Source organism: Hemiscyllium ocellatum, chromosome 42 (genome assembly GCF_020745735.1).
Source record: "Hemiscyllium ocellatum isolate sHemOce1 chromosome 42, sHemOce1.pat.X.cur, whole genome shotgun sequence".
Lineage (NCBI taxonomy): Eukaryota > Metazoa > Chordata > Chondrichthyes > Orectolobiformes > Hemiscylliidae > Hemiscyllium > Hemiscyllium ocellatum.
Window position 1 is genome coordinate 12555849 of NC_083442.1, and position 26723 is coordinate 12582571.

Here is a 26723-nt window from a genome sequence, read left to right on the forward strand (position 1 = left end):
ACAGTTTCATTCTACCTAATATTCAATTGGAAATTGCTGCTCATCTAGTACAGGATGGAGAAGCAGAAACAAATTACAGACAGTGTAGCATCAAGGAAGGTAATGTGAAGTTATTAGAGAAACTGGGATTATTCTCAGGGCATAGAAGAGTAAGGAGAACTTGGGCAGAAATGTTCCAATTATAGATTTTATCTTTCCAAGATAAAAGAACTTCCAACTGGCAGGACTGTCAATAACCATGGTGCACCAATTTAAGGTAATTGGTAAAATATTGAGGTCAACTCAGCAAGTTATAATCTGAAACACAGAACCTGGAAAAGATGATAGAAACAGATTCGAGTCACTTTCAAATTAGATTGGAATTGTTTTTCCATTTCAAGAAAATATTGAGAGAATGTGAAAAAAATCGATGGCGTAAGGGCAGCACGATGGCACAGTGGTTAGCACTGCTACCTCACAGTGCCAGGGTCCCAGGTTCGATTCCAGCCTCGGGAGACTGTCTGTGGGGAGTTTGCACATTCTCCCAGTGTCTGTGCGAGTTTCCTGCGGATGCTCTGGTTTCCTCCCTGTGCAGGCCAGGTGAATTGGCCATGCTAAATTGCCAATTGTGTTAGGTTCATTAGTCAGAGGGAAATGGGTGTGGGTGGGTTACTCTTTGGAGCGTTAGTGTGGACTGATTGGCCCGAAGGGCCTGTTTCCACACTGTAGGGAATCTAATAATAACACGCTGAGATCAATTGAATAGTTCAAAGAGATGGAACTTCCTCGCTGAGTGACTTCCTCGTGCTCTTATGATTCTAGCTACTTCAAATTCACTCAAAAGGGAAAGGCTATTGGATTCTTTTAGTACCCAATGCGCACTCTCAAATAATCTATATAAATATATGGGTGTGTACTTCTGGATGTGTATGTTATCATGAAGCACTGTGCCAGGAAGTTCAGTGATTCTGGTTGATGAATTTCTGCCTCCCTCTTTTTAAAATACTGAAGTTTGATTTTCAAACATTTGAGCTAAACTTTGTGATCGGTACTTTTACTCATGTTCATAAATATTCACCACAAAAAAGCTTGTTAAGTTTGAAAAACCAATGAAAGTGCCAACATCTGATAAAATCTTGCACATTTTAAATCATTTGGAAAGTTATCAAATAAAACTTACGCTCGTTTCTCCTCATTAATACTGTCCAACTTCCCTCCAATGAAGATACGTAATTTACAGTTACACCATTTTTTGCGAATAGTTAACAGATAGGGAATGAGAATAGTTAAACCTAATTAAAGTAAAGTAATGATATCAGGATTAATGCTCCTTTAATTGATAAGCTGAAACTGAATGCAAGATTATAAATTTTAATACAAGTTTTATTTTCATAAATAAATATTGAAATCTTTTAGGATTTCTATAAATAATATTGAGTCATAGTCACGGAGTCACAGAGATGTATAGCACAGAAACAGACCCAAAGGTCCAACTTGTTCATGCCGAGCAGATATCCTAACCCAATCTAGTCCCACCTGCCAGCACTCTGCCCATATCCCTCCAAACCCTTCCTATTCATGTACCCATCCAGATGTCTCTTAAATGTTGCAATTGTACCAGCCTTTAGTACTTCCTCTGGCAGCTCATTCCATACACACACCACCCTCTGCGTGAAAAAGTTGCCCCTTGGATATCTTTTATATCTTTCCCCTCTCACCCTAAACATATGCCCTCTAGTTCTGGACTCCCCCACCCCAGGGAAAAGACTTTGTCTATTTATCCTATCCATGCCCCTCATGATGTTATAAACCTCTATAAGGTCACCCCTCAACCTCCAACACTCCAGGGAAAACAGCCCCAGGTTGTTCAACCTCTACCTATAGCTCAAATCCTCCAACCCTGGCAACATCCTTGTAAATCTTTTCTGAACCCTTTCATATTTCACAACATCCTTCTGATAGGAAGGAGACCAGAACTGCACGCAATATTCCAACAGTGGCCTAATCAATGTCCTGCACAGCCCGCAACATGACCTCCCAACTCCTGTACTCAATAGTCTGACCAATACAGGAAAGCATACCAAATGCCTTCTTCATTATCCAATCTACCTGGAACTCCACTTTCAAAGAGCTATGAACTTACACTCCAAGGTCTCTTTGTTTAGCAACACTCCCTAGGACCTTACCATTAAGTGTACAAGTCCTGCTAAAATTTGCTTTCCCAAAATGCAGCACCTCGCATTTATCAAAATTGAACTTCATTTGCCACTTCTCAGCCCATTGGCCCATCTTATCAAGATCCTGTTGTAATCTGAGGTGATTTTCGCTGTCCAATTTTGGTGTCATCTGCAAACTTACTAACTATGCCTCTTATGCTCACATCTAAATCATTTATATAAATGATGAAAAGTTGAGGACCCAGCACCAATCCTTGAGGCACTCCACTGGTCACAGACCTCCAGTCTGAAAAAACAACCCTCCACCACCACTCTTTGTCTTCTATCTTTAAGCCAGTTCTGTATCCCAATGGCTAGTTCTCCCTGTATTCCGTGAGATCTAACTTTGCTAGCCAGTCTCCCATGGAAACTTTGTCGAACATATACAAAGTCCATATAGATCTTCATCAATCCTCTTTGTTACTTCCTCAAACAACTCAATCAAGTTTAAGAGACATGATGTCCCACGCACAAAGCCATGTTGACTATCCCTGATCAGTCCTTGCCTTTCAAAATACATGCACATCCTGTCCCTCAGGATTCCCTCCAACAACTTGCCCACCATCAACATCAAGCTCACTGGTCTATAGTTGCTGACTTGTCCTTACCACCTTTTCAAACAATGGCACCACGTTAGCTAACCTCTACTCTTCCGGCACCTCGCCTGTGACTATCAATGATACAAATATCTCACAAAGAAGCCCAGCAATCATTTCCCTAGCTTCCCACAGAGTTATAATTCCACTTGAGACCAAACATCAATTGCCAATACCCACAAAAGGTTATCAAAAAAATTTAAAATATTCCTGTTTATGATCATGTCAGATTAGAGTGGTGCTGGAAAAGCACAGCTGGTCAGGCAACATCCGAGGAGTAGGAAGATCGATGTTTCGGGCAAAAGCCCTTCAACCTCAGCTTGAAGCAGTTTTGAGGCAAAAATATTACTCATGCAGAATTGAGGGGACAACATCACCCATTAACTCCCTCACTCCATCATCCATCCCAATTAAATTTGGGATAGGAAGGCCTGTGTACCATCCCACAGTGAATTGTGGCTCAAGTTCTTCAGCCCTCTGCCCCTATCCCTGCAGCAGGGAGGGGCTTGCCATTCAATAAGCAAACCTCAGGCTGTCCAACTGTGGGCTCCCTCAAGAGATCACTCAAACAAAAGCACTCAATGCTTGATAAAGCCACCCCAGCATTTTAAGAACAGGGATATCACTGAAAGCCACTACTTCAATCTTGACCTCACTCCTGCCATTACTCACCCATGCTCAAGTCTCTCCTTCATTCAAAGCGTCACTTAGAATGTGGTTCTGGCAGTAGCCAACCCTGCTGACAACAAAAGATGTAGGGGAAAACTGCTGCTAGTTTGTCAACTGCATGGCACATTTAATTTGGCCGCCCTCCTTAAAGGAGGCATGAGGTCCCAACAGCCCTGCAGGCAGCAGCCAAATCCCAGTGCTTCCATTAAATCCAGCCCACTGGTTAAAGTGCCACTTCAGACACTTGAGCACATGATCTGAGGTGCCATATCACTTTGCATTGCACTGTCAAACCTGCTGTGTTTTGGAGGAGACATTGTAACATGGCGCTGAGTTCTTAACGGACATGGAAAGACTCCATGGCACTATTTGAGGAAGAACAGGAAAATTCTCCTCGCATTCTGGTCAAAATGTGTCCCTTAGCCAGCAGATGGTATGGTTCCTTTTTTCCGGGGGGGGGGGGGGCTTGTTTGTACAAACTCATTCGTACATTACAGCATACATTACCTCAAAAAATGCTTCACTGGTTACAAAAGGGTAATAAAACATCACAAGATATGGGAGCAGAATTAAGGCAATTTGGCTAATTGAGTCTGCTCAGCCATTCAATCATGGTTCATATGTTTTTTTTTAAAACCCCATTCTCCTGCCTTCTCCCCTTATCATTCAAGATCTATCTCTGTCTTAAATACACTTAATGACTTGGCTTCCACAGGCTTCTATGACAGTGAGTTCCACAGATTAACTACCATCTGACTGAAGGAATTCCACCTCATTTCAGTCCTAAGGGTTGCCCCTTCTCTCTGAGACAGTGCCCTAAGGTCCTAGTTTCTCCTACTAATCAAAACATTTTCTTCATGTCCACTCCAACCAGGTCGCTCAGCATTCTGTAAATTTCAATGAGATCACCCTTCCTCATTCTTTTAAGCTCCACTAAGTACAGACCCAGAGTCCTCAACTACTCCTCATATGACAAGCCCCTCTTCATCCCTGGGATCATTCTCGTAAACCTTCTCTGGACACACCACCCTTACCTCCAAGAACAGCACAACTGCCTGAGTTATTGGTCCAAAACTGCTCACAATATTCCAAATGCGGTCAGACCAAAGTCTTATACATCTCAGCAGTACATCTCTGCTCTTGTATTCTAGCCCTCTTGAAGCGAATGTGAACATTACATTTGCCTTCATAATTGCCAACTGAACCTACATGTTAACCTTAAGAGAATCCTTAACTAGGATTCGCAAGTACCTCTGTGTTTCAGAACTCTGAAGCTTTTACCCACTCGGAAAATATATGTTATATTAATACATTTTAAAACTGTGTTATCAATCTTCTAACATAATAAGAAGGTATAAGACTTCAACTTTTTGTAGAATATGCTTCATACCTCCATCATCAAACAGCCACCATACATCTATTGTGCCTTTTCCCTGATTCATTTGGAACTGAGTACTAGCTTCCAGTAGGCGTTGATTAAAATCCGCAGCATGACCAGCACTGATTTTAAAGTCTAAATACAAAGAGAGAAGTTATTGTAACTGTAAAGCCAAAATAATTAGTTTCCAAGGAACAGGGAACAATTCAGCAACCTAAACCACTGACAGATTAGAACAAAGTCTTTAAATGATGCTGACAATACATAAAGTGCCACACAATTATGTACATGCCTGGACTTCTGTTCACCAATCTATCCCAGCATAACACCATCCCAACACCTGCTCCAGAGGTGAGTAATAACATCTCTGGAGAGGTTGATTAGGGAAAAAAAACAACACAATCCCAAATCTGAGAGACAGGGTCACATATTACAGTTCTCATTCTATCAACATTTGTGGCTTTCTCTGCATGTCCTTAACTTTTAATCTCGGAAGCTGTCATCTATTACCTTGAAGTGATAAAGTTTTTGTTTCCATACCATTTTTTAAAAATAAATTTTGTACAACATCCTCTAGGTTCACCTCACCATGTGATGTTGGGGAGCTCCCTGAATCCAAGCCAAAATGCTGAAGCAAAGTTAACATGCGCCACTGTCATGCTTCAGCAAAATACATCAATTGTTTGCAATCAGAAAAACAGTCACACTTCCATGTATCTTGAGCTTGAATTTAACTGATATAAAGGCATCAGGATATATGAAATAAAATAGTTTAAAAACTTGTGTATCTGAGCAAGCACTATTAAACACATTTATCTATTGAGTTTTAGTCTGTTGCCAGGCAAAGCACATTTGTCATAATGAGGCAGTGACTATTTTAGGAAGACAGGAACACGAGTAAGCCATTCGGTTTCTTCAGCCTGTTCCACTTTCAACGCCATCATGGCTGATCTGAGGCCTAACTCCATATTCCTGCCTTTGGCCCATACCCCCTAAAATTTTTGGTAAGCAAAAATATAAGATTTAAAATTAACAATTGATCCAGCAACTACTGCTATATGTATAGATCTAAACATCAACCGCCCTTTGTGTGTAGAAATATTTCCTAACATCTCTCCTGAACAGTTTGCTCCTAATTCTCAGCCTATATTCCCTAGTTGTAGAATTCCCAAACCATGGAAATAGGGTAGGTAAAGATGAGCTGTCTTTTTGTGTAATATCTTGAAGGCTTCAATCAGATCATCCCATAATCTTTTCAATTCTAGAATTTACCTGGTCTGCAATGTTGTGTCATCAGCAAATTTGGATATCTGACTGTGTTATATATTATCCAAGTTGTTAATAAATCATGTGAATAATTGAGGCCCCAACACATATTGTTGTGAAACCTCAACAGCTTTCAAATTGAAACCAAACAGGATGTTGGTGCAGCTGGTTGGCCTAATTGCTCATTATGGCTCCACAAAAACAAGTATTCAAAACTTTTAGTCAACTCAACATGGGGATGGATGGGTTAAAGAGTTGTCTCATTTTACTTTGTGCAAGACTTCTTTTGAAAAGCTTGTTTTGAACCCTTCTAGCAGAATTGGCACTTTGGGAAAAAACATCAAGACATGTTGAATGTGGTCTTTTGATGCAATGCCTCCTACAAAGATTGCTCCAATACTTTGTGTGTGCACAATGACAATTGCACAGGCAAAATGCAGCTTCCTGCTATGCTCAAGAAAACAGCCTTCTCTAAGAATTTCATGGAATCTAGGGACCAATGTAAATGAGGGACTAGAAAATATTACTCTCAGTAATTAGTACCAGAGAAATTAATAGGATTTAAAATTAGATAAATCTCTGGACCTCTGTATAATCTATATCTCACAGTGTAGAAAGTGGTGACTGTAGAGATCGTAGATGCATTGGTGGTCACCTTCAAGGATTCCAAATGATTCTGGAATGTTTCCTCCAGATTGTGAGGTGAGAAATATAACCCGATTTAAGGAAGGAGGAATAGAGTAAATGGGGAACTACATATCCATTACCCCTACATCAAGCCAACAGGAAACTACTAGAACATATATTAAAGCATGCAATAATAGTAATTTTAGAAACTAACGGTCAGATTGAGCAGAATCAAGAGGGATTTATGATAGGGAAATCACATTTGACATATCTGTTGGAGTTTTGAGGATAGAACTAGCAGAGTAGAAATGGAGGAACTGGTAGATGTACTATATTTAGACAATCAGCAGGCTTTCAGTAAGATGTCACACAAAAGGTTAGTAAACAAGATTACAGTTTATGGGATGGGGGCAGGGGAAATCATTCAGCCATGGACTGAGAATGTGTTAAACAGAAAGCAGAGTAAAGGGATAAATGGGTCATTTTCAAGTTTACAGATTGTGATTAGTGAGGTACCTCACTGTATGTATTTGAACCCCAGCTATACGCAGTCAATATCAGTGTTTTGGATATGGGATTAAATGCAATTTTCCAACTCGGTAGATGACACAGATTTGGGTTGAGTGGGAGTTGCAAGAAGCATGCAGAGATGCTTCATTTTGACATGGGGAGGCAAAGCAGGTGAGCAAAAATATGTCAAGATTAAATTCAACGTGGATAATTGCAAAGTTAATACTTTCATAATGTGAACAGTAATTAAGTGGTGACAGCCAAGAAGGTACTTGAAGTATTGGATGTCATATTGCAATTATATAAACTATTGTGTGAGAACACAGAGTACAGTGTGCCATTTTGATCTCCTCACTTGAGGACAGATACAGTTACCATAAGAAGGATGCACCAAACTGAGGATTTATCTAATACTCCTTGTGGCATTTACGCATCTACTAACTCAAATTTTCTAGCATTGTCTTAACTCAACTTTAATCTTCAACCATTCACTGTGCCACCTGTTCCAAGTGCCTATATATTACGTTTTTTGTACCACTTCAAAAGTAGTAAAATTCAAGTACAGAAAAGGCCCTCCAATCCATCGACAAAAAAAAATTAAATCTACACTAGTTTCTCTTTCCAACACTTGGTCCACAGCCTTGAATGTTATGACATTTCAAGTGCTCATTCAAGTACTTTTTACAACTTGAGGTTGTGAGGTTTCTCACCTTTACAACCCTCCCAAGTTTCCATCTCTTTGAAATTTTCCTCAAATCCTCTCTAAACCTCCTAGGTTTCACCTTGAAATTATGCCCCCTTGTTACTGACTCAAAAAAAAATTAAGTATGTGATGTGCTTGAGGGGGATATCCCATAGTTATAAGGTGTTACATCCTTCATTTTACTCTTCAGCAGCTGTCATTTACTAATGACTGTGGTAAGGAATCACAGAATGTATCAGCATGACAGTGGTTAATACTAATGGTCTAAAAACAAAAAAAAAGCACATTATCTACCAGTGCACTACTACAACTCTTTTAGTTAACAGACCCATCCATGAAACATTCTTTATACATTTAACGGCATCAATGTTGCTAGCGATGTCAAATGTTTGGCCCATTCCTCTTTACCTTTGGGAACCCGCCTTCCTGAATGGCTGCAGTCTATGAAGGTAAGTAAAGTATTCAGTGCTGTTAGGAAGGGAATTTCAGGATTTTGATCGAGCTACGATAAGGGATAGGTGATACAATACCATGTGCAGATGATGTATGGCTTGGAGGGGAACTTGCAGATGGTGGTATCCCCATGCATCTGCTGCTCTTGTTCTTAGTTGAGAACACAGGCTTGTACAGCGTTGTCAAAGGAGTTTTGTGGAACTGCTGCAATGCAGCCTGTAGATGGTACAATGTGTTATGGTGAAGCAAGTAAATGTTGAAGGTGGTGGCTGGGTGCCAATCTAATGAGATGCTTTGTCTTGGATGATGTTCAGCTTGGAGAATTTTACCATAGTTGCAATCAGCCAGGCAAATGCAGAGTATTCTGTTACATTCTTGACTTATGCACTCTCAGTGGGGAATTACTGGTGGGTGGCAAGGGGATGGTTCATTGGTTAGCACTGCTGCTCACAGTGCCAGGGATCCAGGTTCAATTCCAGTCTTAGGTGACTGTCTCTGTGGAGGTGGTACATTCTCCCAGTGTCTGTGCTGGTTTCCTCTGGATGCTCTGGTTTCCTCCCACAATCCAAAGATGTGCAGGTTAGGCGAATTGCCTATGCTAAATTGCCCATAGTGTCCAAGGATATGTAGGTTAGGTGCATTAGTCAGAGGTAAATGTAGAGTGATAGGGTAGGGGAAACAGGTCTGGATGGGATATTCTGCAGAGGGTCGGTGTGGACTTGTTGGGCCAAATGCCTGTTTCCACACTGTCGGGATTCTATGAATTCTTAGCTCTTATTTGCTTTCACCGAAGTTTCTGGTCAATGGTACCCAGGATGTTGATCATGGGAGATTCATCGATGGTAATGTCATGAATGTCAATACAGTCAGTTAAATGCTCCTCAGTGACCATGAGAGAACTGAATTGGCAAGTAATATTTGTACCATGTATCAGCCCAAAGCTAGATGCAAACCATTCACTGATGGAAATGAAAACACATCGTTTCATTATCAGAGATATCATGATGAATGGTGTTGAATATTCAGTGAAAATGCCCACTTCTGACCTTATAATAGAAAGGTGGTCATTGAGTTGAAGGTGACAGAGCCAAGGATATTGCCCTGAGTAACTCTTATAGTAATTTCCCAGGATTTAGTCATCCAGCACTCAAACATTTTCCTTTGTTCTAGATTCCAGTCACCATACAGCTTTTCCTAATGACTTCAGTTTGGTGGGGTCTCTTTCATATCATTCTCCGACAAATCATGCCTTGAAGTCCAGGGCAGCCATTCTCAGTTCACCCCTTGCAATATCTAGTGCCCTCAGTCATTTCTTGACCAAACCTATAACAAATCCAACTGGCACATGAAAACAAAGTACATGTACAAGCACTTGAAATGCCATACCATTCAAGGCTATAAGCCAAATGCTGGAAAGTCAAATTAGTGTAGATAGGTTGGCACATTCTCAATGGGCTGAAGAGGTTCTTCGGTGCTGTATAACTCTGATGCGGGGGAGCTCAGGAAATGGCCGAAATGTTTAACTTGCTTGGTACTTTGGCTGAAGATGGATTTAAATGTTACAGCCTTTCTTACATTGACGGGGATATTTGTGGAGCTTCTGCTTCTTGTTTAATTGGCCACCATAAATCATGGCTGAATGTGGTATGACTGCACAGCTTGTATGTGATCCAATGTTTGTGGAATTTGTTTAGCTTTGTCTATCACTTGCTTCAGTTGTTTGTAATGTAAGCAGTCCTGTTTTGTGGCTTCCCTGAGGTTACAGATTATGGTTGAATACAATTCTGCTACTTCTGACAGCCTACTCACCTCACGAATGTCTAATTTTGACTTGCTGAATTTGTTTGGAATTGCTCTAATTCCATTTGGTGTTGGTGCCATTAAAGACAATGGAGGGTATTTTGTTTCCATGTTCATTCCTACCAATAATTGTCACTGACAATTGTATCCACAATAGGTAGATTGAACATGAGGTCAAATCAGTGTTTTCACCTTTTTAGATCATTCACCACAGATCCAGTCTCACAACAATGTCTTTTAGGCATTGGCCAACTCAAAACAATAATAGCACTACTGAGGCACTTTTGGTGATGGATGTTGAAGAGATCATGCCGAGTACAGCTTTCTCTTACCACCCTCAGTACCCCTTCCACAACCAATTATAGTATATAAATATTTAACCAAGTTTCTCTGGCAATGTTGCAGTGTACATTCCTTCAGGACTACTGGTATGCCAATATTTACTTTTACAGAGTCAGGCACATCAATTGACAAAACATTTCTAACTACATTTACCCAATGGTCACCTCAGTTGTAGGCATATATCAATGTTAATTTCACTAGGCAAAAATCGTAAGTTTCCATTCTTGTAGCGTTCATAAATACACAAAAAACTGGTTTATTCATTAATTTAACCCCTGTTGTGTAATCAAATTTGGATCTATTTCTCCTAGTTATTGCTCTTGCACATTCCATTTCAGCAGAACTGCATTCATTACTTATTGTAAGCCTAATAGAAAGAATGGGTCTTCTTTCCAATTATCAAAGGCCAACTGATACATTACCGAAAAACAAATGATCAAATATGATTAATTTTCTTAATTTCTAATTCATGGACTTGAGACACAGTTAAATCAAGAGATGAGACCATTTATTTTGATTTAAAGCCAATTTTGACTTCAAAAACATTTAGTTATTAATTTACTACAGCATCATCCCAACAATTGAGAAACAGAATCACGCAACAGGAAATAATGAAACACGCAAATAATTTTTCTCACAAAAGCAACTGCAGAATTACTTACAATTACTCACCTGTTGTTAGGAAGTCTAATAAAAGCACCCCCAGCAAACAAAAGACAAAATTCAGCTGGGGTCTCAAGAACATCACTTACAGGGGATGTGTACTATTAAGTGGAACCCAAATCATTTCATAAGATCTGTCCATCCTATATCAAATTACTGCTTGGAGTGGGATGAGCTAGGCTTCTGAACCATCCTGGGTATCCAATCACCAATAAGCCAGGCAGGACTAAATGGAGATCCAATGTAGTTCCTACATTGACCTCTACGAAAGTCCCAAAACTTTTGCAAGCAGTTTTTTTTAAAACTCTAAAGAGCTTTATACACTGCCAATAACTAGGTAACAAATCCAATTATGTATGGCAATAGAATAAGTACATCTTCTACCCTTCCAAAGGCAAATAACCTGATCAAAATGCAGACTTACAATACTCCCTTACTCCAAAGTGACTTCTTTCCTCCCCCAAGTATGTTTTCTACTGTATATTGTCTAACAATACTCTCAATTTTCCATTATCAGTTCTTCAGGTTTTTCATGGAATTAATATTCACTTTGTATTTGTTAAAATATTTCTCAATATTCTTATCATGTTTTTATCTTTCTCTCATAAACTAATAAGGAGTGAAAGATTAAAATAAGTCATTCTTTGCATTTTTTTTATATTCTGTCCAATTTCCTGGCTTGCATAATTATATTTTTAACTTTTAATTTGGGACTATCTTTCTAGTTAACCATGGATGGTAAACTTCTCTGAGAACCTTTCTTACTTGATAGAATGCATCTATTCAGAGTATGCTGAACTAAGTCTTTAAATATCTGTTACGGCAACTTTATTGATATATCTCCTAATTTGCTTACTTAAGCCAATTCTGCTGTCATGCCCTAACAACTCTCCATAAGTTTAATAAAAGGTTCAGATCCCCTCCTGTCTCCCTCAAACTAAATGCAAAATTCAATTGTATTACTCCACTGTTACTTCACCTTCACTATGGGGTCATTTGTCAATCAGGTTTATTTGTACACCATTAGGTTTGATGATAGCCTGTACCCTGGTTGGCTCTAGATCACAATGCTTAAGAAACTGACAAAAATATTCTATGAACTCCACAGTAAGGTTATCTTCGTCTATCTGACTTTTTCAGTCTATGTTGATTGAAATTTCTGGTGATTTGAAGTGTCTTTCTGAAAGCTCACATTATCTCTTCCTTCACACTCCATCCTACAATGTGGATAGTTAGGGGGCCTTTATACCACTCCCGCAAGTGATTTGCTACCTTTATAAATTTTTCATCTCTCCCCAAACTGTTTCCACATTTTGGATTCCTGAACTTAGGCCATCTATTATGCTGATACCATAATTAAGAGAGCTTTCCCTAGCTTCCTGTGCTTACAACATATCCTACATCTTTCAATATTCATGTACCAATATCATCCTACTACCAGATTTCTGATGGCTGAGGGATTATATTCATTTCAGTGTGTTCTTAGTTCAACTATTTTGTTTGGAATGCCACATCCATTCAGACACAATCTCTAGTTTATCCTTTCTAGTCACTACCCATATCTATTGACTGACTCTTCGATTTGTGTACGTTATCCCTCCTTTCATGGTCTTCTAATCATTTCCCTAATCGATTCTGTCCGCCTATACTTTGATTTACCAGTTATTCCCTAATTGAATCCTTTGCCCAAATAAGTCATCACGTTTGTCATTATTCTCACCATCTCTCAGTCACAAATGTTTGGGGTACCTTGCAGGTTCAGGCTTTGTTTTGCATTCACACACGTTCTATCAAAAATAACTTGTAACTGCATGCCTGATAAGCATTTAGAATCAATCTCCAGCAAATTAAAAATTATGCACTTGCATGCACTTCTATAAACACATTCAGAAATTAAACTATGTAAACTTGGCACTGCTGTCCTTCAATTTGGCACCATCCAGCTCCTCAGCCTATACTGCAGAAAAAAAAAACTGGTCCAAGTTTCGCTATGCTGATCACTGAAATTGTATAAGGCAGCCAGCAACTTGGAAGTGCATAACAGTGCAGAGTTCCCAAAACTGCAATGGATTATTCATCATCAGATCAGAGCACTTTTCTTTCTAACATATTGATAACAGTAAAGGAATGGAACCAGCAAGAATCTGAGCTACTAACTCCTGTTAAAATGAGATTTTTTTTCACCATAACATTTCAAGTTGGTGTTTCTGGGCAGAAAAAGCCTCTTGAAATTATTAACAAGTAATAAGTTCTGCCAATGAGAATGCCAGTAGCGTAAAGCATTTCAACTTTCAAAATGTTTACAGTACGGATTCTTAATACTTAAAGTTGGGGTTCAATGGAAATGAATTTTTAAAACCATGATGCTGATACAAGTTTGATAAATAACATTTCAAGTTATATTTTTATACATATTTGGTTCAAATTTATTTTTAAAAATTACTTGTTCCAACAAGTCAACATGATTCTACTATGACAGGTACTACAGCTGCTACGTCTTGACGGAATCATTTGGAGTGGCTACCAATCACTGCACACTTGGCCTGTCCTTTATGTCCACAAGAACACTGGAAATCTAGACCAGGGCTAATATGGGAACTTTCAGTTGAAACTCTGCCCCAATCTTTTTAAATAAGTAAAGTGGTAGGAATTGCATTTCAATGTCCTAGTTGAGTTACAATCCTCCCTCTAAACTCACCTGCTTAGTTATCGCTAGATTTAACAAAAGCAGTTCTTGAAATTAGCATCAAGCAGAGACTCTGGCAAGCAAGTGACTGATGAGATTCAAAAAAATTAAGTAAGTACCAGTTTCCAGCCATTTCCCCGAGGATCACTGACATTATTGAGAGAGATTTGGGTAATCCCCATGAAATTGACGGCAATAGATCTTAATGTTTATTTGCTACCTGTAACGTAGACGGATATACTTTACCTTTCTGATCATTCACTGATAGGGCATTAGTACTATATCTGACAGTTTTGTTCAAGAATTTCAGTGAACAGATTCCTCGTTTTCCATCCTTTTGTTCATCTTTCTGAGCAGCTTCCAATGCTAATTTTTCTTGTTCCTTTCTCTGATATTCTTCTATGAAATAAATATCAGAATTTTCATCTATTTAACACTCAGGTTATGAACAAACATCAAGTTGGAACCCAGGTTGAATTTCAATCTCTATTGACTGTCTGGGGAGTTTACACATTCTCCCAGTGTCTGCATGGGTTTCCTCTGGGTGCTCCAGTTTCCACCAACAGTCCAAAACCATGCACTTTAGATAGACCGGCCAGGCTAAATTGCCCATAACATCCAGGGATGTGTAGGTAAGGTGGATTAACCATGGGAAATGTAGAGTTAGAGGGATAAGGTAGGGGGATGAGTCTGGGTGGGACGCTCTTTCAAGAGTTGGTTCGAGAGAGGGATTCAATGAAAAGGAAGATTTTAGTAGTCTGTTTAGTCAAAGAACTGAACACGTTTAAATCTTTGCATTCAGTTTTGTTTACTAATACACATTCAAGCAAAAATAACTCAACTCCAGGGCTTCCAAGATCAGGGAGAGTGGCTGCAGATTCGGAATAGGATAGCGGGAGGCAGCGAGGACTGCTGCAAGGGGAGAAAAGTGAGGGAAGTTAACAGGATAATGGCAAGGTGGGTGGCTTCCTTCAGGGACCCCTTTTCCAAAGCTAGATACATCAATAGGGCAGAGTACTCAAGAAAGAGGGCCCCGCACCACCTAGAAGGCAGGTGGTAAACCCAACATGGTTGGATAGTCTCCCTGGACAGGGAGTCCTCCTGCTCACAACTGATTGAATATTTAAGGGCCTCATTTGGAAAACCACCTACAAATTGTCCTGCCCCAAACTTGATTGAAGGGACATACCACACTCTTTTGATTACATGCAGCCATCCCTCACCTCCAAGCTTAGAGAATTTAAATTCTACCCACCATTTCAAGTTTATTCCTATCTGTTTAGATGGTTAATGTAGTTGCTGCATTATCCTACCTTGAATCTGAAGAATGCGGGAGATGTCAAGCCCTTGGCTAATTCTGAGAATTATCAAACCATATTCAAAATCAAAGGCATCACTGTAAAATCAGAAACAATATCACTCTTCAGAACAGCAAAATGTCACACAAACTTATTGTGATTTTATAACTTTAACACAGAAATTATGACGTTAGATTTTATAAATGCACTTTCGTATATACGGCTTCACGTGAGGTGTTCAAATCAACAATTTGAGAAGGGACCAATTATTTTTCATTTGTCAATGGAAAATCTTGCAGGGCCAAACAACATGTCTGAATTTCTGAAATGGATTCCGGACTCCAGATGTGCACAGCTCCATCCTGAGAACACAAACTTAGAATATTTCAAATACAGCATTTGTATTTCTGTTGAATTCAACTCCACACAACTGCCCTGTACTGACTGTACATGATTAGTATTACAGCAAACATTTTATTAACTGGCATCTAAGGGACCAGGAGTGTGATCCAACATTCCTGTTGATCAAGAGATCCACATAATCAATTTAAAGGCACACACTAAGTAACAGAAACAACACAGGGGGAAATATAGATTACTGTTAAATTTTATTTACAGCATAAATCACTTAAATAATAATCCAATCTTGCTTTAAATAAAACTTACTGGCAGACAGCCTTGTCACTTACACCCTCAATTGACTACTCAACATCACGGAAATCACATTAATACATTAAGCTTCCAGTATTTGAGGTATATAGTTTTTTACTTTGAGAGTGTTGGTTCATAAGGTGCCGGTTAAAAGAACTTTTGCTGTATTTAGCAAGTAGGAAAACTGACACATCAGAAATCCTGCCGTCTGCTGTTTAGAGGTTGGGGGTACCATTCACAAGTCAGTATTTCAGAATTTCTTCAATTTTCTACAAGATGGCCATGATTTGGAAGCCCTTCTAAGTCACAACTTGTAATTGTAGATGTGAATCTTGGATTGGAGATTTGAAGAGCTTATTATGAAATGCTAAAAGCAGAGTTATATCTATACTTAATAATGACATGAGGAGGAAAGATGAGGGACCATTGAAACGTAATGGTCTGGTTGTTATTTCTGACAGTCATCAAGCTGTAGTAGCGGAGGAAGGGCACTGTGAAAGTGTCAAGATGCATTAGGAACAGATATTCCACTTGGTAAAACATTATCCTGCATTGTACAATTATGACAGCATAGCTAAGATCAATAGTTAATTGGTTAAACATTCCCACAGCTTTCATTTATTCTTTAAATAACTTTGTTATCTGTTTAGCTGTCTTCAAAAAAGATGACTCAGTAGTGCAGGGTTTGTTTACAAAGCTGTGCCAGTTTGGTAGAATTTTAAGTTTCTGAAACGATGATCATTTTCATGAAACACAAATCTCTCAGATTAGACAATCAAAAACTTAAATGTAATGAGCTCAATATTTAAAGCACATACTGGATAAAGAAATGTGGCAGAAAAAAATCATGGTTGGGAGGTTAGAATGGTCAGCAGAAAAATGACAACTTCCCAGAGCATGGAAATGACTATTTTAACCTGATCAGCATAAGGTCATGTATGCGCTCATCTCTAGTGGCAGGCCCAACTCAGGCTATCCCCACTTCCACTGGATCAATATCTCTCCAGCAAGCACAGATGGGGCAGAGGCACAATCATAATGTCAGAAAAATTTCCATCTCTTGATTTCATCTACAAAATGAACATCCATCGTGTTACAGAAGGATCTGCACTATTAAAAAGGCAGTGAAAGCAGCAGTTTTAAACTTGCTGAGCAGAGATTATTTCGAGGAAAGCAACAATGGCAGGATTAGTCAATCCAGTGAGCTAGAACAGTGACTACTGCATTGTTTGCCCAAGCAATTCATTTCACACGTTCACCAAAGGATTAAAAGAGTAAAATGAGACAGTGAAGTTCTTCTCCAGAAGACAAATTTCTCGAAAGTCTAAGGTGTGAATGATGCTAACGCATGCTACATACTCCAGGGAACATAACCCTAATATGAAATGTAAAAGCAGTGCTGTTAGAGAGACAGTCACATGCATGGTTCTAATCTAATAGTCAACCAGAAGCTGAATTTTGAGTGGATTCCATTCTATTGCAAATACAGGAGAGAGCCCACCTCACCAACTAAACCTGATAGCAGGATGATCAAAGTTACAAACTACAACCATAACATAATTCAATAGATCCTAAAAAGGTTTTGCTTTCAGAGAAGGAATTAGTCTTGGATTACATTAAAAAGTGAGCATTTGTTGATATTGCCCAATAAAAAAAATCACTACTTTTCAGAAGTATAATCAACCATAGTAAGAACTACCTACTGCAAAATGCCAACGTAATTCTCAACATCCTGAGGATTATCTGTACGCCAGTCTCTCTTGTATCCAATCACAAGTGTATTTGGTTTCATTCGACCCAATCCAGAAGCCTAGTGGAATACAAGTAAAGTCTGTCCAATTAAGCACTTATGTTAAGGTTGTGAAGGCTTCACAGATTTCACAAAGAAAGAGTTTTTCTAAAGGAAATTGTCATTTTGAAATTATATTTACATGAAAACTAGCATCTGTGTTAAAACATTAGATATATTTATTCTTAATTTTATATACCAAGAAATGTTTAAACTTGTAAATATAGTATATTGGCTTTTTCATGTTAAATTGTTGTAAATATTAAGCATGGTTTAACACATTTAATAACTTTGTTTCAAGATGAACTTCACCCTTAGTATTAAACCGGTATTCATTTATTCACCCTTTTAGTGTGCCATTCAGAAAGAACAAATATAATATACAAGTTTTCTGAAAGCAATGTGTTTGTTACCTTTAGCATTCCAGATGCATGACTGAGTTACAAAACCAAATGTTCCTATAGTAGTGCTATTTAACTGGAATACATAATCCATTGTAAACACACTAAGTTACAAAATGCCTGGGGAAAATAGAGCAGAAAATAAATTGAGTGATGAGATGAAGTTTACAGAATTTCTGTAGGTGTGTCAGAATTTTGTAGCTCTTATGAGAACAGGAGAAAACAAATTAACAATCATATATAACAAAGAAATTGGAGCAGCACTAGGTCGTAAACCCTTTGAAATTGTTCTGCTATTCAAGGACGTCATGGTTCACATTCTACGACATCACTATTTTCCTGTAAAATGCCCATCCATATACCTTGATGTGGGATACATGGAAATATATAAAGTACAGAACATGTACAAAACCATCACTTTCAGTGTTGAGCATATTAAACAACTATGTCTCCACAGCTCTGTGGAACAAAGCATACCAAAGATTCACCATCCTCAGAGTGAAGACACTTCTCACTTCAATCCTAAATGGTCTGTCCCTTATTTGGATATGCAGGCACAGGGATGTAGTATCATGTTGAGGGGAGGTAGAGCCTGGATTAATGTGTAGGCATTAGTACCCTAAGCCAGTGCAGACTGAAATAACCATCCCATCACCAAGTCACCCTTTATTTGCACGTGGCAGAGCCAGCTCTTAGAATGAGGTTTTCTTCCCCCTTCATGTCAGTCCCCTGAATTGAGAAGATTCTAAATCCCCTACTAATATGTATTTTTTATTACTCACATACTAATGCTATACATCAGTAGTGCGTATTTTCTCGCCACAGCACCCGTATTGTGCAGCGATTCAGTTAAAAACACTATTCGTGTCAATAAGTTTGTTCGATATTCCACCACCAGGATAAACTCCCTTGTGGCCAGAGATCCAGTCACAAGCAAAGCTTAATAGGGCAATGCTTAATTGAACAAAATTAAAAATCACAACACCAGGTCATAGTCCAACAAATTTATTTGGAAGTATAAGCTTTCAGAGTGCTTTTCCTTCATCAGGTAGCTACTCCTGTTGGACTATAACCTGGTGTTGTGTGATTTTTAACTTTGTCCATCTCAGTCCAACACCGTCACCTTTACTACGTGAAAAAAGTAAAGGGAGAGGGTGGGAATTAAATCAAAACACTACTTTTTATATTTGTCAGCCAGAAATTTTGATTGGAGCTGTTAACCTGATCCATTCAGGGAATTCATTCTCCAAGTCCACTGACTGACCTTGTTACAATCCCTCCCCCCTCAAGGTCTGATTCCATAGGCTTGTTCATTTTCTTGTTGTCTCTGGTTTTCTCACTGGGTCTGAGTCCAGTTCCTCTGATGCAGACTCTGATAAGGGCAGCAACTACCACACCGTAGTCCATCTCTTATGCCCATAAGATATTGGAAGAAATTCACAACCACCTGATGGAGCAACGCTTCAAAAACTAGTGCTTCCAATTAAACCTGTTGGACTATAACCTGGTGTTGTGTGATTTTTAACTTTGGAAGAAATTCATCCTCTTCCTCAAGGAGTAAACGAAATTGAGGCTACGACATGTGCCATCCACCATGTCCATCTCGGATTCCGAGGTTTCTTCAATGTGAGATGGAGTGGGAGAACCCACGAGTTCTGACAGCCTTTCTGGCTGTTCAGTGGGGCTGTGTATGTTTTGATCCTGCCCCATTTGTGAGTTTACAACTTTCCTGTGGTCCAAGTGTTTGTTCAGGACTATCTCACTGACAAGAATTTGGTACGTTACAGGTCCTATCCTCGCTGGGCCATTTCCATGGTTTCAGCACCAAACTTCATCCACTTAAGTAAATGGTCTCACTCGCTTACTAGAGTCTGTCTGGCACTGGTTTTCCTGATGCCATTTCAATCTCCCCCCACCAGATCAAAGATGATCAGATTTAACCTGGTGTGCAGTCTTTGTTCCATTAACAACTCTGCTGGAGCTATTCCTGCAGTTGCACAAGGGGTGGTCCGATAATCAAATAGGAAGCAGGAAAGTTAGGTATCGAGTGAAGCTGTAGGCTGCTTCTTTAAGTCTGCCTTTAAAGTTTAGACTGCTCTTTCTGCTGGATCATTAGACGATGGATGATATGGAGCTGTCTTTACATGTTGAATGCAAGTCGACTTTAGGATATACTCTAATTCCCTGATGGTTAATGATGGCCTGTTGTCTGTGACCAAATGCCTAGGAGTATTGTAAAAAATGCTCACAGCCTTTGTATTGTCATCTACATTTTGACAATGAATTCTACGCATGTGCAACTGAATGGGCACCAACAATGACTAAGAATGTCGAGCCCATGAAAGGGCCAGCATAGTTGACAGGGCTTACCCAACAGTAATTTGTCCTTGTTGCTACTGTGGGCACTGCCCCACCAACATGGCTATGTTGGTCACCAGATAGAACTGCTCACCAACATCTTCATTTCAGAAATCCCTGGATGATCCTGGTGGGGTTCAGCCAGTATCTAGTGGTGACCTTTGCTCAGGACAATCACTCTAGCTTTCCAGAACAAAAGACTGTCCTCTACAATGATCTGGTCTCCGTGGGTCCAGGAAGTTTTCAATTTTGGTTGTGATGGCTCTCTGGTTTCCCCATTGCCACCAGTTGTTTTAGTTTTGCCAGGATGGAATAATTTTGCATGCACAGTTTGATATTGTCAGCAGTGACTGGAAGGGTGTCCAGAAAGTTTACAACCAGAACTGACACTTTCAGTGATGGCACCATTGGTGTATCTGCCAGCGGGAGGTAAATCAAAGGCATCTGCTACTTGGCCTCCTGGACGGTGTTTCAACTTGTAATTGTACACACTTACAATGAGAGCCCACTGCTAAATTTGACCTGAAATTATGGAAGCTCACATTTGTTCTCCGAGTAGCCCTAGAAGGGATTTGTGGTCTGTTATAAATTACATGTGTAAAGGTATTGGTGAAACTTTCTCACACCAAAGCCAACTGCCAATCCTTCCTTCTCTGGATGGTCGTATTTGTGCTCTGCATCAGCCAAAGCATTTGGTATTGGATTGGAAAGCCCAATGGGTCACCTGTGAGACATTACCCCTATAACATCCGGAGGGCATGTCAGTACCAGACTGTGCATGGATTCAATGTGCCAATACCTAAGATGATGATAACTGCTTCTTTACTTCTCTAAAGGGTCAGTCTTGGCTATGGAACAATTTCGAAGGCTGACCCTTTCTCAATAGCAGATGTGAAGCTACAGGATGGAGGCCAAGTTGCATATGAATTTAACATAATTCATCAATCTAATCCAAAACCCAAGCTCTGGTACAGATATGGAAGCTGGAGCACCTTTGATTGCCCTCACTTTATCTTCTAACAGATGTAACCTGGTCTGGTCAACTCTGTAGCCCAAGTCGGTCACTTGGAATGCCTAGAACACACAATCTTCTCTAAGCAAATACCCACCTGGGAGAATTGTCTATGACCAAGCTCTTGAAGTGTTCTTTATTGGCCTTCCCTGTTGTTATGTCATCCAGATAAATGGTTGACCTTGTAAAATGTCCACCATTGTCTGCTGAAAAATAGCACAGACTGATACCACCTGAAATAGCAGGTATCGTATATTGGTACAAACCCTTCCGGGGTTTTAATTGTAGCATACTTCTGTGAATCCTCATCTAACTGCAATTGCAAGTATGCATGGCTCATGTCCAGCTTTGTGAAGGACAGCACTCTCACCAGCTTTGTATACACGTTCTCTGTGCAAGGAATTGGATATTTATCCAGCTGCGAGAAACAGTTTACCATTTGATTAAAATCCCCACAAAGGCAAACCATCAAGTTTCAAAAATCAATGCGACTGGTGCGGCCCATTCTGCAAACTGGACTGGTTTCATGATTACTTCGCTTTCCAGCCTCCTAATTTCTGCCTTTACTTTTATATATAAGGCAAACAGCACAGGACAGGACAGGTAGAATTGTGGAATCGCTTCCTGGCTAACATGCAACGTAGCCTTGGCTCTGTTGGTAGTCCCTATACCTTCCTGAAAAATATTTGACTATTTAATTCGGACTGCACTCAGGCAGCCATTTTCTCATCGAAAAATGTTGAGCCAATGAAAATGAATCTTTCTCAACCAATCTACTACCCCCTTCTCCTCCCCACCCCCAAATCAGGCATGGGCCCGAGCCTTTTACAACAATCAGTGGTAACTATACCAGTTGCTTCTCATAAGAGGCCGGTAACAAAGTTGTAGCCTTACTTTGTAAAAGTTTCCCCAGTATAGGTTCTCAGACTAGCGGGGTCTTGCACAAACTTAAAGGCTGGGGTCAAGATTAGTTCTGCAATTACTAATACAGACAATACTACATCAACCTCCATTGGAACCAGGTGACCTTTAACCAGATATTTATTTTGATTGTTTCTAATTTGACATTGCTAAGCAACTTAACTGTTCCAAGCCAGAAGTAGGTGGGCTTTCCAGCAAGTGCACTCTCCTCAATGTCGGCTTATGAGCTCTCTTTCCCAATTCAGACTGAGTGGGACTCTTCCGCTGTCTCGAGTCCGCAAACTGACAGCAGCTTCACTGGCTTGCTAGCCTGAATCCTGAAGAAAATGTAAACCATTTGGCCAGGGCTTGGCTTTATTTTAGGGTTTTGCTGAGGGCTAACCTAGAATCTCTGTGTTTAGGGCATGTCCTGAGTGAGGAAGCATTAGAATCAGCTTTATTATCATGTACATAAATGAGGAGAGTGAAAAGTTTGCAAGTTGCTACTCACATCACGATCTCAGGTATAAAGGTACCTAGATACAGATTCTTAACTATAATTTTTAGGTTGGGTGGGGGTGAGGAGAGAAAATTATAAAAAATATAAAGAAATAAAATGTACAAAATTACAAATCATAGGTATGAATTAAAAAAAAGAAACATAAATTTCAGAATAACGATCCTTCCAAACCAGCCCACGCCAGGCCAAGCGACTGTAAACCTGCCAGACCATGCAGAGATCGCCACACTGGTCTGTGTTGAGGCCAAGGGTCTGAGTCTATGCTGAGGGCAGAAGTTCAGGACTTCGTTAAGAAGGAAGAAAACAGAAGGAAAAATAGCAAGAAAAGAAATAGGCAGAGTGGATGAGCCATCTTGGATCTGTATGCAATTGCCTTCACTCAAGTGATGTTCCCCAAGTTCAGTTGGCCTGGCAAGTTGGTACTCATATTCTACTTAGATTTTCTAATGACAAAACCAGTTGTGGTACCTGTTTGAAATCCAGTTGGGCTTTAGCTAGTAGACACTTCTGCACAGTTACATTATTAATCCCACATTCCAAATAGGGTCTAGCATCTCATTAAGAGCTAAACCAATCTTAATGCCTCTGCCAGTTGTTTTATCATTAAAAATCCCAAAATGGATTCTCCTGGTTCTTGAACTGCCGAATAAAACCAACAGCATCTCAGAATGAGAGGAGGCTTGGGTTTGTATTTAAACTTGTCAATTCTTGAGAGGCTTTAGCTTCAGGGAGAATTAGGCTCTAAATAACTGAAAGGGGGTGGGGGGGGCACAAGCTGTCAGGAGAATTACTTGCAGCTTTTCATCTGTCCCAATGACATTTGCTTAGAAAACATTATGCATTCTTTCTACATACTGGGCCCAGTCTTCGATTGCAGGATCAAACAAATCAAGCTTCCCAGATAATGGCATGATGCCAGCAATGCTTACTGCAACTCAAAACCATCTGTTGCAAGTGAATTTCTTCAGGCGCATGCTTTTCTCGTCACTGCAGAAATAACTACAGAGGTTGGTATTCCGTCACCAAGTCATTATTATTACGTGCATACTACATAACACAGATCTGGCTTCATCAGAGCCAGCTCACAGAGTGAGCAGAACCTCTGACACTCCTATTTATACCTGTTGGGCAAGGCAGGAAGGGACAATAATTGAAAACTGTGCATCAGCTGATGGGGTCAGTGTTTACAAAAACAATTTTAAAGGACTGAACCTGGGCTCAGTATTTGAATGCCTCTAGCATTAACAATGAATCAGATGAATGTCAGCTCAAATAGAAATTCATACAGATGACCTAATTGCTATTGTGGGATGTGGCTACAAGGTACCAACGCATGGATCTGTATAGTCAAGGGTGAGATATGCTAAGGAATGTCAGGTGGTTGAGATAGGATGATGGATGACTCTATTAATTTAAAATGCACCATTGCTGTAGTGAGAGATGACATTAATGTTTAAGGCAGAGTCATTTTGACTGACAGCAAGAAACAGTAAGGTGCAGAAAATATATGGAGTTGTTTACATAGCACAAAACAGTGGTAATGTAAAAACACAGTATAAAAATCAAGGAGTTAGAGGTGGGTGTGTTACAGTACAGTACAATACAGTAATCATGAGGAATTTTCTAATCCCTATAGTACTACTTGGGTTTACTCTGTCTAATGTTGGAAAATTAACCATTTACATGTATTGTAATATGCTGAGGAACCAAACATGTTCATCAATAATCTTGATATAAAGAAGCCTTTAAGGCGGACCATAATACAGAAAAAAATATATACTAGGTTTAAAAGTGATGTCATTCAATCAGAAACTAGGTCTTCAGAAACTCAACGGAGTTCATGTAAATGACAGGTAAACTGGTCTGGTGGATTAGAAAACTTCATCATGGTCGGCAATGGCTAATATCTGAACTAATACATAGTTTCAACAAAAATATGCATTCCTTTAATGCACAGGGAAAGTGTTCCAACACTGGCTCTCAAAAGAAAGCAAGAATTGTATCAGATTCAGGGAAGAAACTTTTGTTTTAAATTAATTCACAGTTTGAGGGTGCCACTGGCTAAACAGCATTTATTGTCCAGAGGGCAGTTAAGAGTCAACCACATTGCTGCAGGTGTGGACTCACATGTAGGCCATACCAGGTAAGGATGGCGTCTTCCCTGAAGGACATCAGGGTTTTTCCAACAATCAACAATGGATTCATGGTCATCATTTGACTCTTAATTCCAGATTTTTATTGAATTCAAATTTCATCATAGTGGGATTCAAACCTGGGTTCCCAGAACATTATCTGGGATTCTGGATTTATACCACTAGGCCATCACCTCCCTGTTTAAAGTTGTGAAACATATTGTGGAATAAAATGGCAATTCTGCAGATTGGCAGCTTTTTGTTAATTCAACAAAAAAAAGACCAAGATTAAGAAAGCAAAGTACAGAACAAGAATAAATTGGCGAGAAGCATGAAAACAAAGAGGTCCTGTAGGTGTGTAGAAGAAATTTAGCTCGATTCAGAGTCTGCACAGAGGAAAATACAAAAACTTCCTCAAGAATAGTGGGGAATCAAGGTACAAATGTAAATGAAGAATTGTGAGATACTGACATTAGTAAAAGATACAAGAAATTAAAACAATTAAAGTAGATGAATCCCCTCCCTGGATGTGTTAATCTAAATTAGATATTGAAAGACATGGCTGTGGAGATGGTAGATACATTGGTGGTCAATTTGCAAAATTCTACTGCACTGGAATGGTTTCTAGTGGAGCAAGTTGGAGAGAGATAAATGCCTGTGTGGTAACCCACCAAACTTCCAGGTAGAATGGCTCCACAACCAAGCAGATTCCATCCATTCCCAGTTGCAGAATGAGGGAGATATAGTAGGATGGAGAGGAAGTGAAAAACCAATTAGAGTCATAGAGCTGTACCACACAGAAACAGACCCTTCAGTTCAACTCATCCATGCCACCAGATATCCTAAATTGATCTATTCCCATTTGCCCACATTTAGCCATATCCCTCTAAACCCTTCCTATTCCTTGTACCCCTACAGATGCTTTTTAAATGTTGTAATTGTACTAGCCTCCACTACCACCTCTGGCAGCTCATTCCATACATATAGAACCCTCAAAGAAAACGTTGCCCCATCAGCCCTTTTTAAATCTTTCCCCTCTTACCTTAAACCTATGCCAACTATTTTTTGGACTCCTCTACCCTGGGAATCTTGGCTTTTCACCCTATGCATGCCCCTCATGATTTTATAAACTTCTACAAGGTTACCCCATAACTTCCAATAATCCAGGGAAAATAGTCACAGCCTATTCAGCTCTCCTTATAGGTCAGACCCTTAGCAACATCCTAGTAAATCTTTTCTGAATCCTTTCAAGTTTCACAACATCCTTCCTACAGGAGGGAGACAAGAATTGAACGCAATATTGCAAGAGTGGCCTAACTAATGTCCTGCACAACCGCAACATAACATCCCAACTCCTATACTCAATGCACTGAATGATAAAGACAAACACCTTCTTCACTACCATGTCTACCTGCAACTCCACTATCAAGGATTTATGAACCTGCACTCCAACGTCTCTTTGTTCTGCAACACTCCCTAGGACCTTACCATTAAGTAAATAAACCCTGCCCTGATTTGCCCTACCAACATGCAACACCTCACATTTATCAAAACTAAACTCCATCTGCCACTCCTAGGCCCATCAACCAATCTAATCAAGGTCCTGCTGTAGTGAGATACTGCACACTGTCCACTAGACCACCAACTTTGGTGTCATCTTCAACCTTAGTAACCATAGTTCCTATGTTCACATGCAAATCATTTATAAAGATGACAAAAAGCAGTGGAACCACCGTGCCTGCGGCACACAGCTGGTGGCAGACTTCCAGACCAA

The 26723-nt window shown here is 39.7% G+C and overlaps 1 protein-coding gene across 1 annotated transcript in view; it reads right to left on the minus strand.

Annotated features, from left to right (window-relative positions):
* slc12a1 (solute carrier family 12 member 1) overlaps positions 1-26723 on the minus strand; it is a 128282-nt gene that overhangs the window by 17474 nt on the left and 84085 nt on the right. Inside the window, exons 18-22 of the mRNA XM_060853698.1 lie at positions 17541-17647; positions 15202-15284; positions 14135-14287; positions 4851-4973; positions 1160-1271 (exon numbers count right to left, since the gene is read on the minus strand). Coding sequence (XP_060709681.1) covers positions 1160-1271; positions 4851-4973; positions 14135-14287; positions 15202-15284; positions 17541-17647 — 578 coding nt within the window. The remainder of the gene's footprint in view (positions 1-1159; positions 1272-4850; positions 4974-14134; positions 14288-15201; positions 15285-17540; positions 17648-26723) is intronic.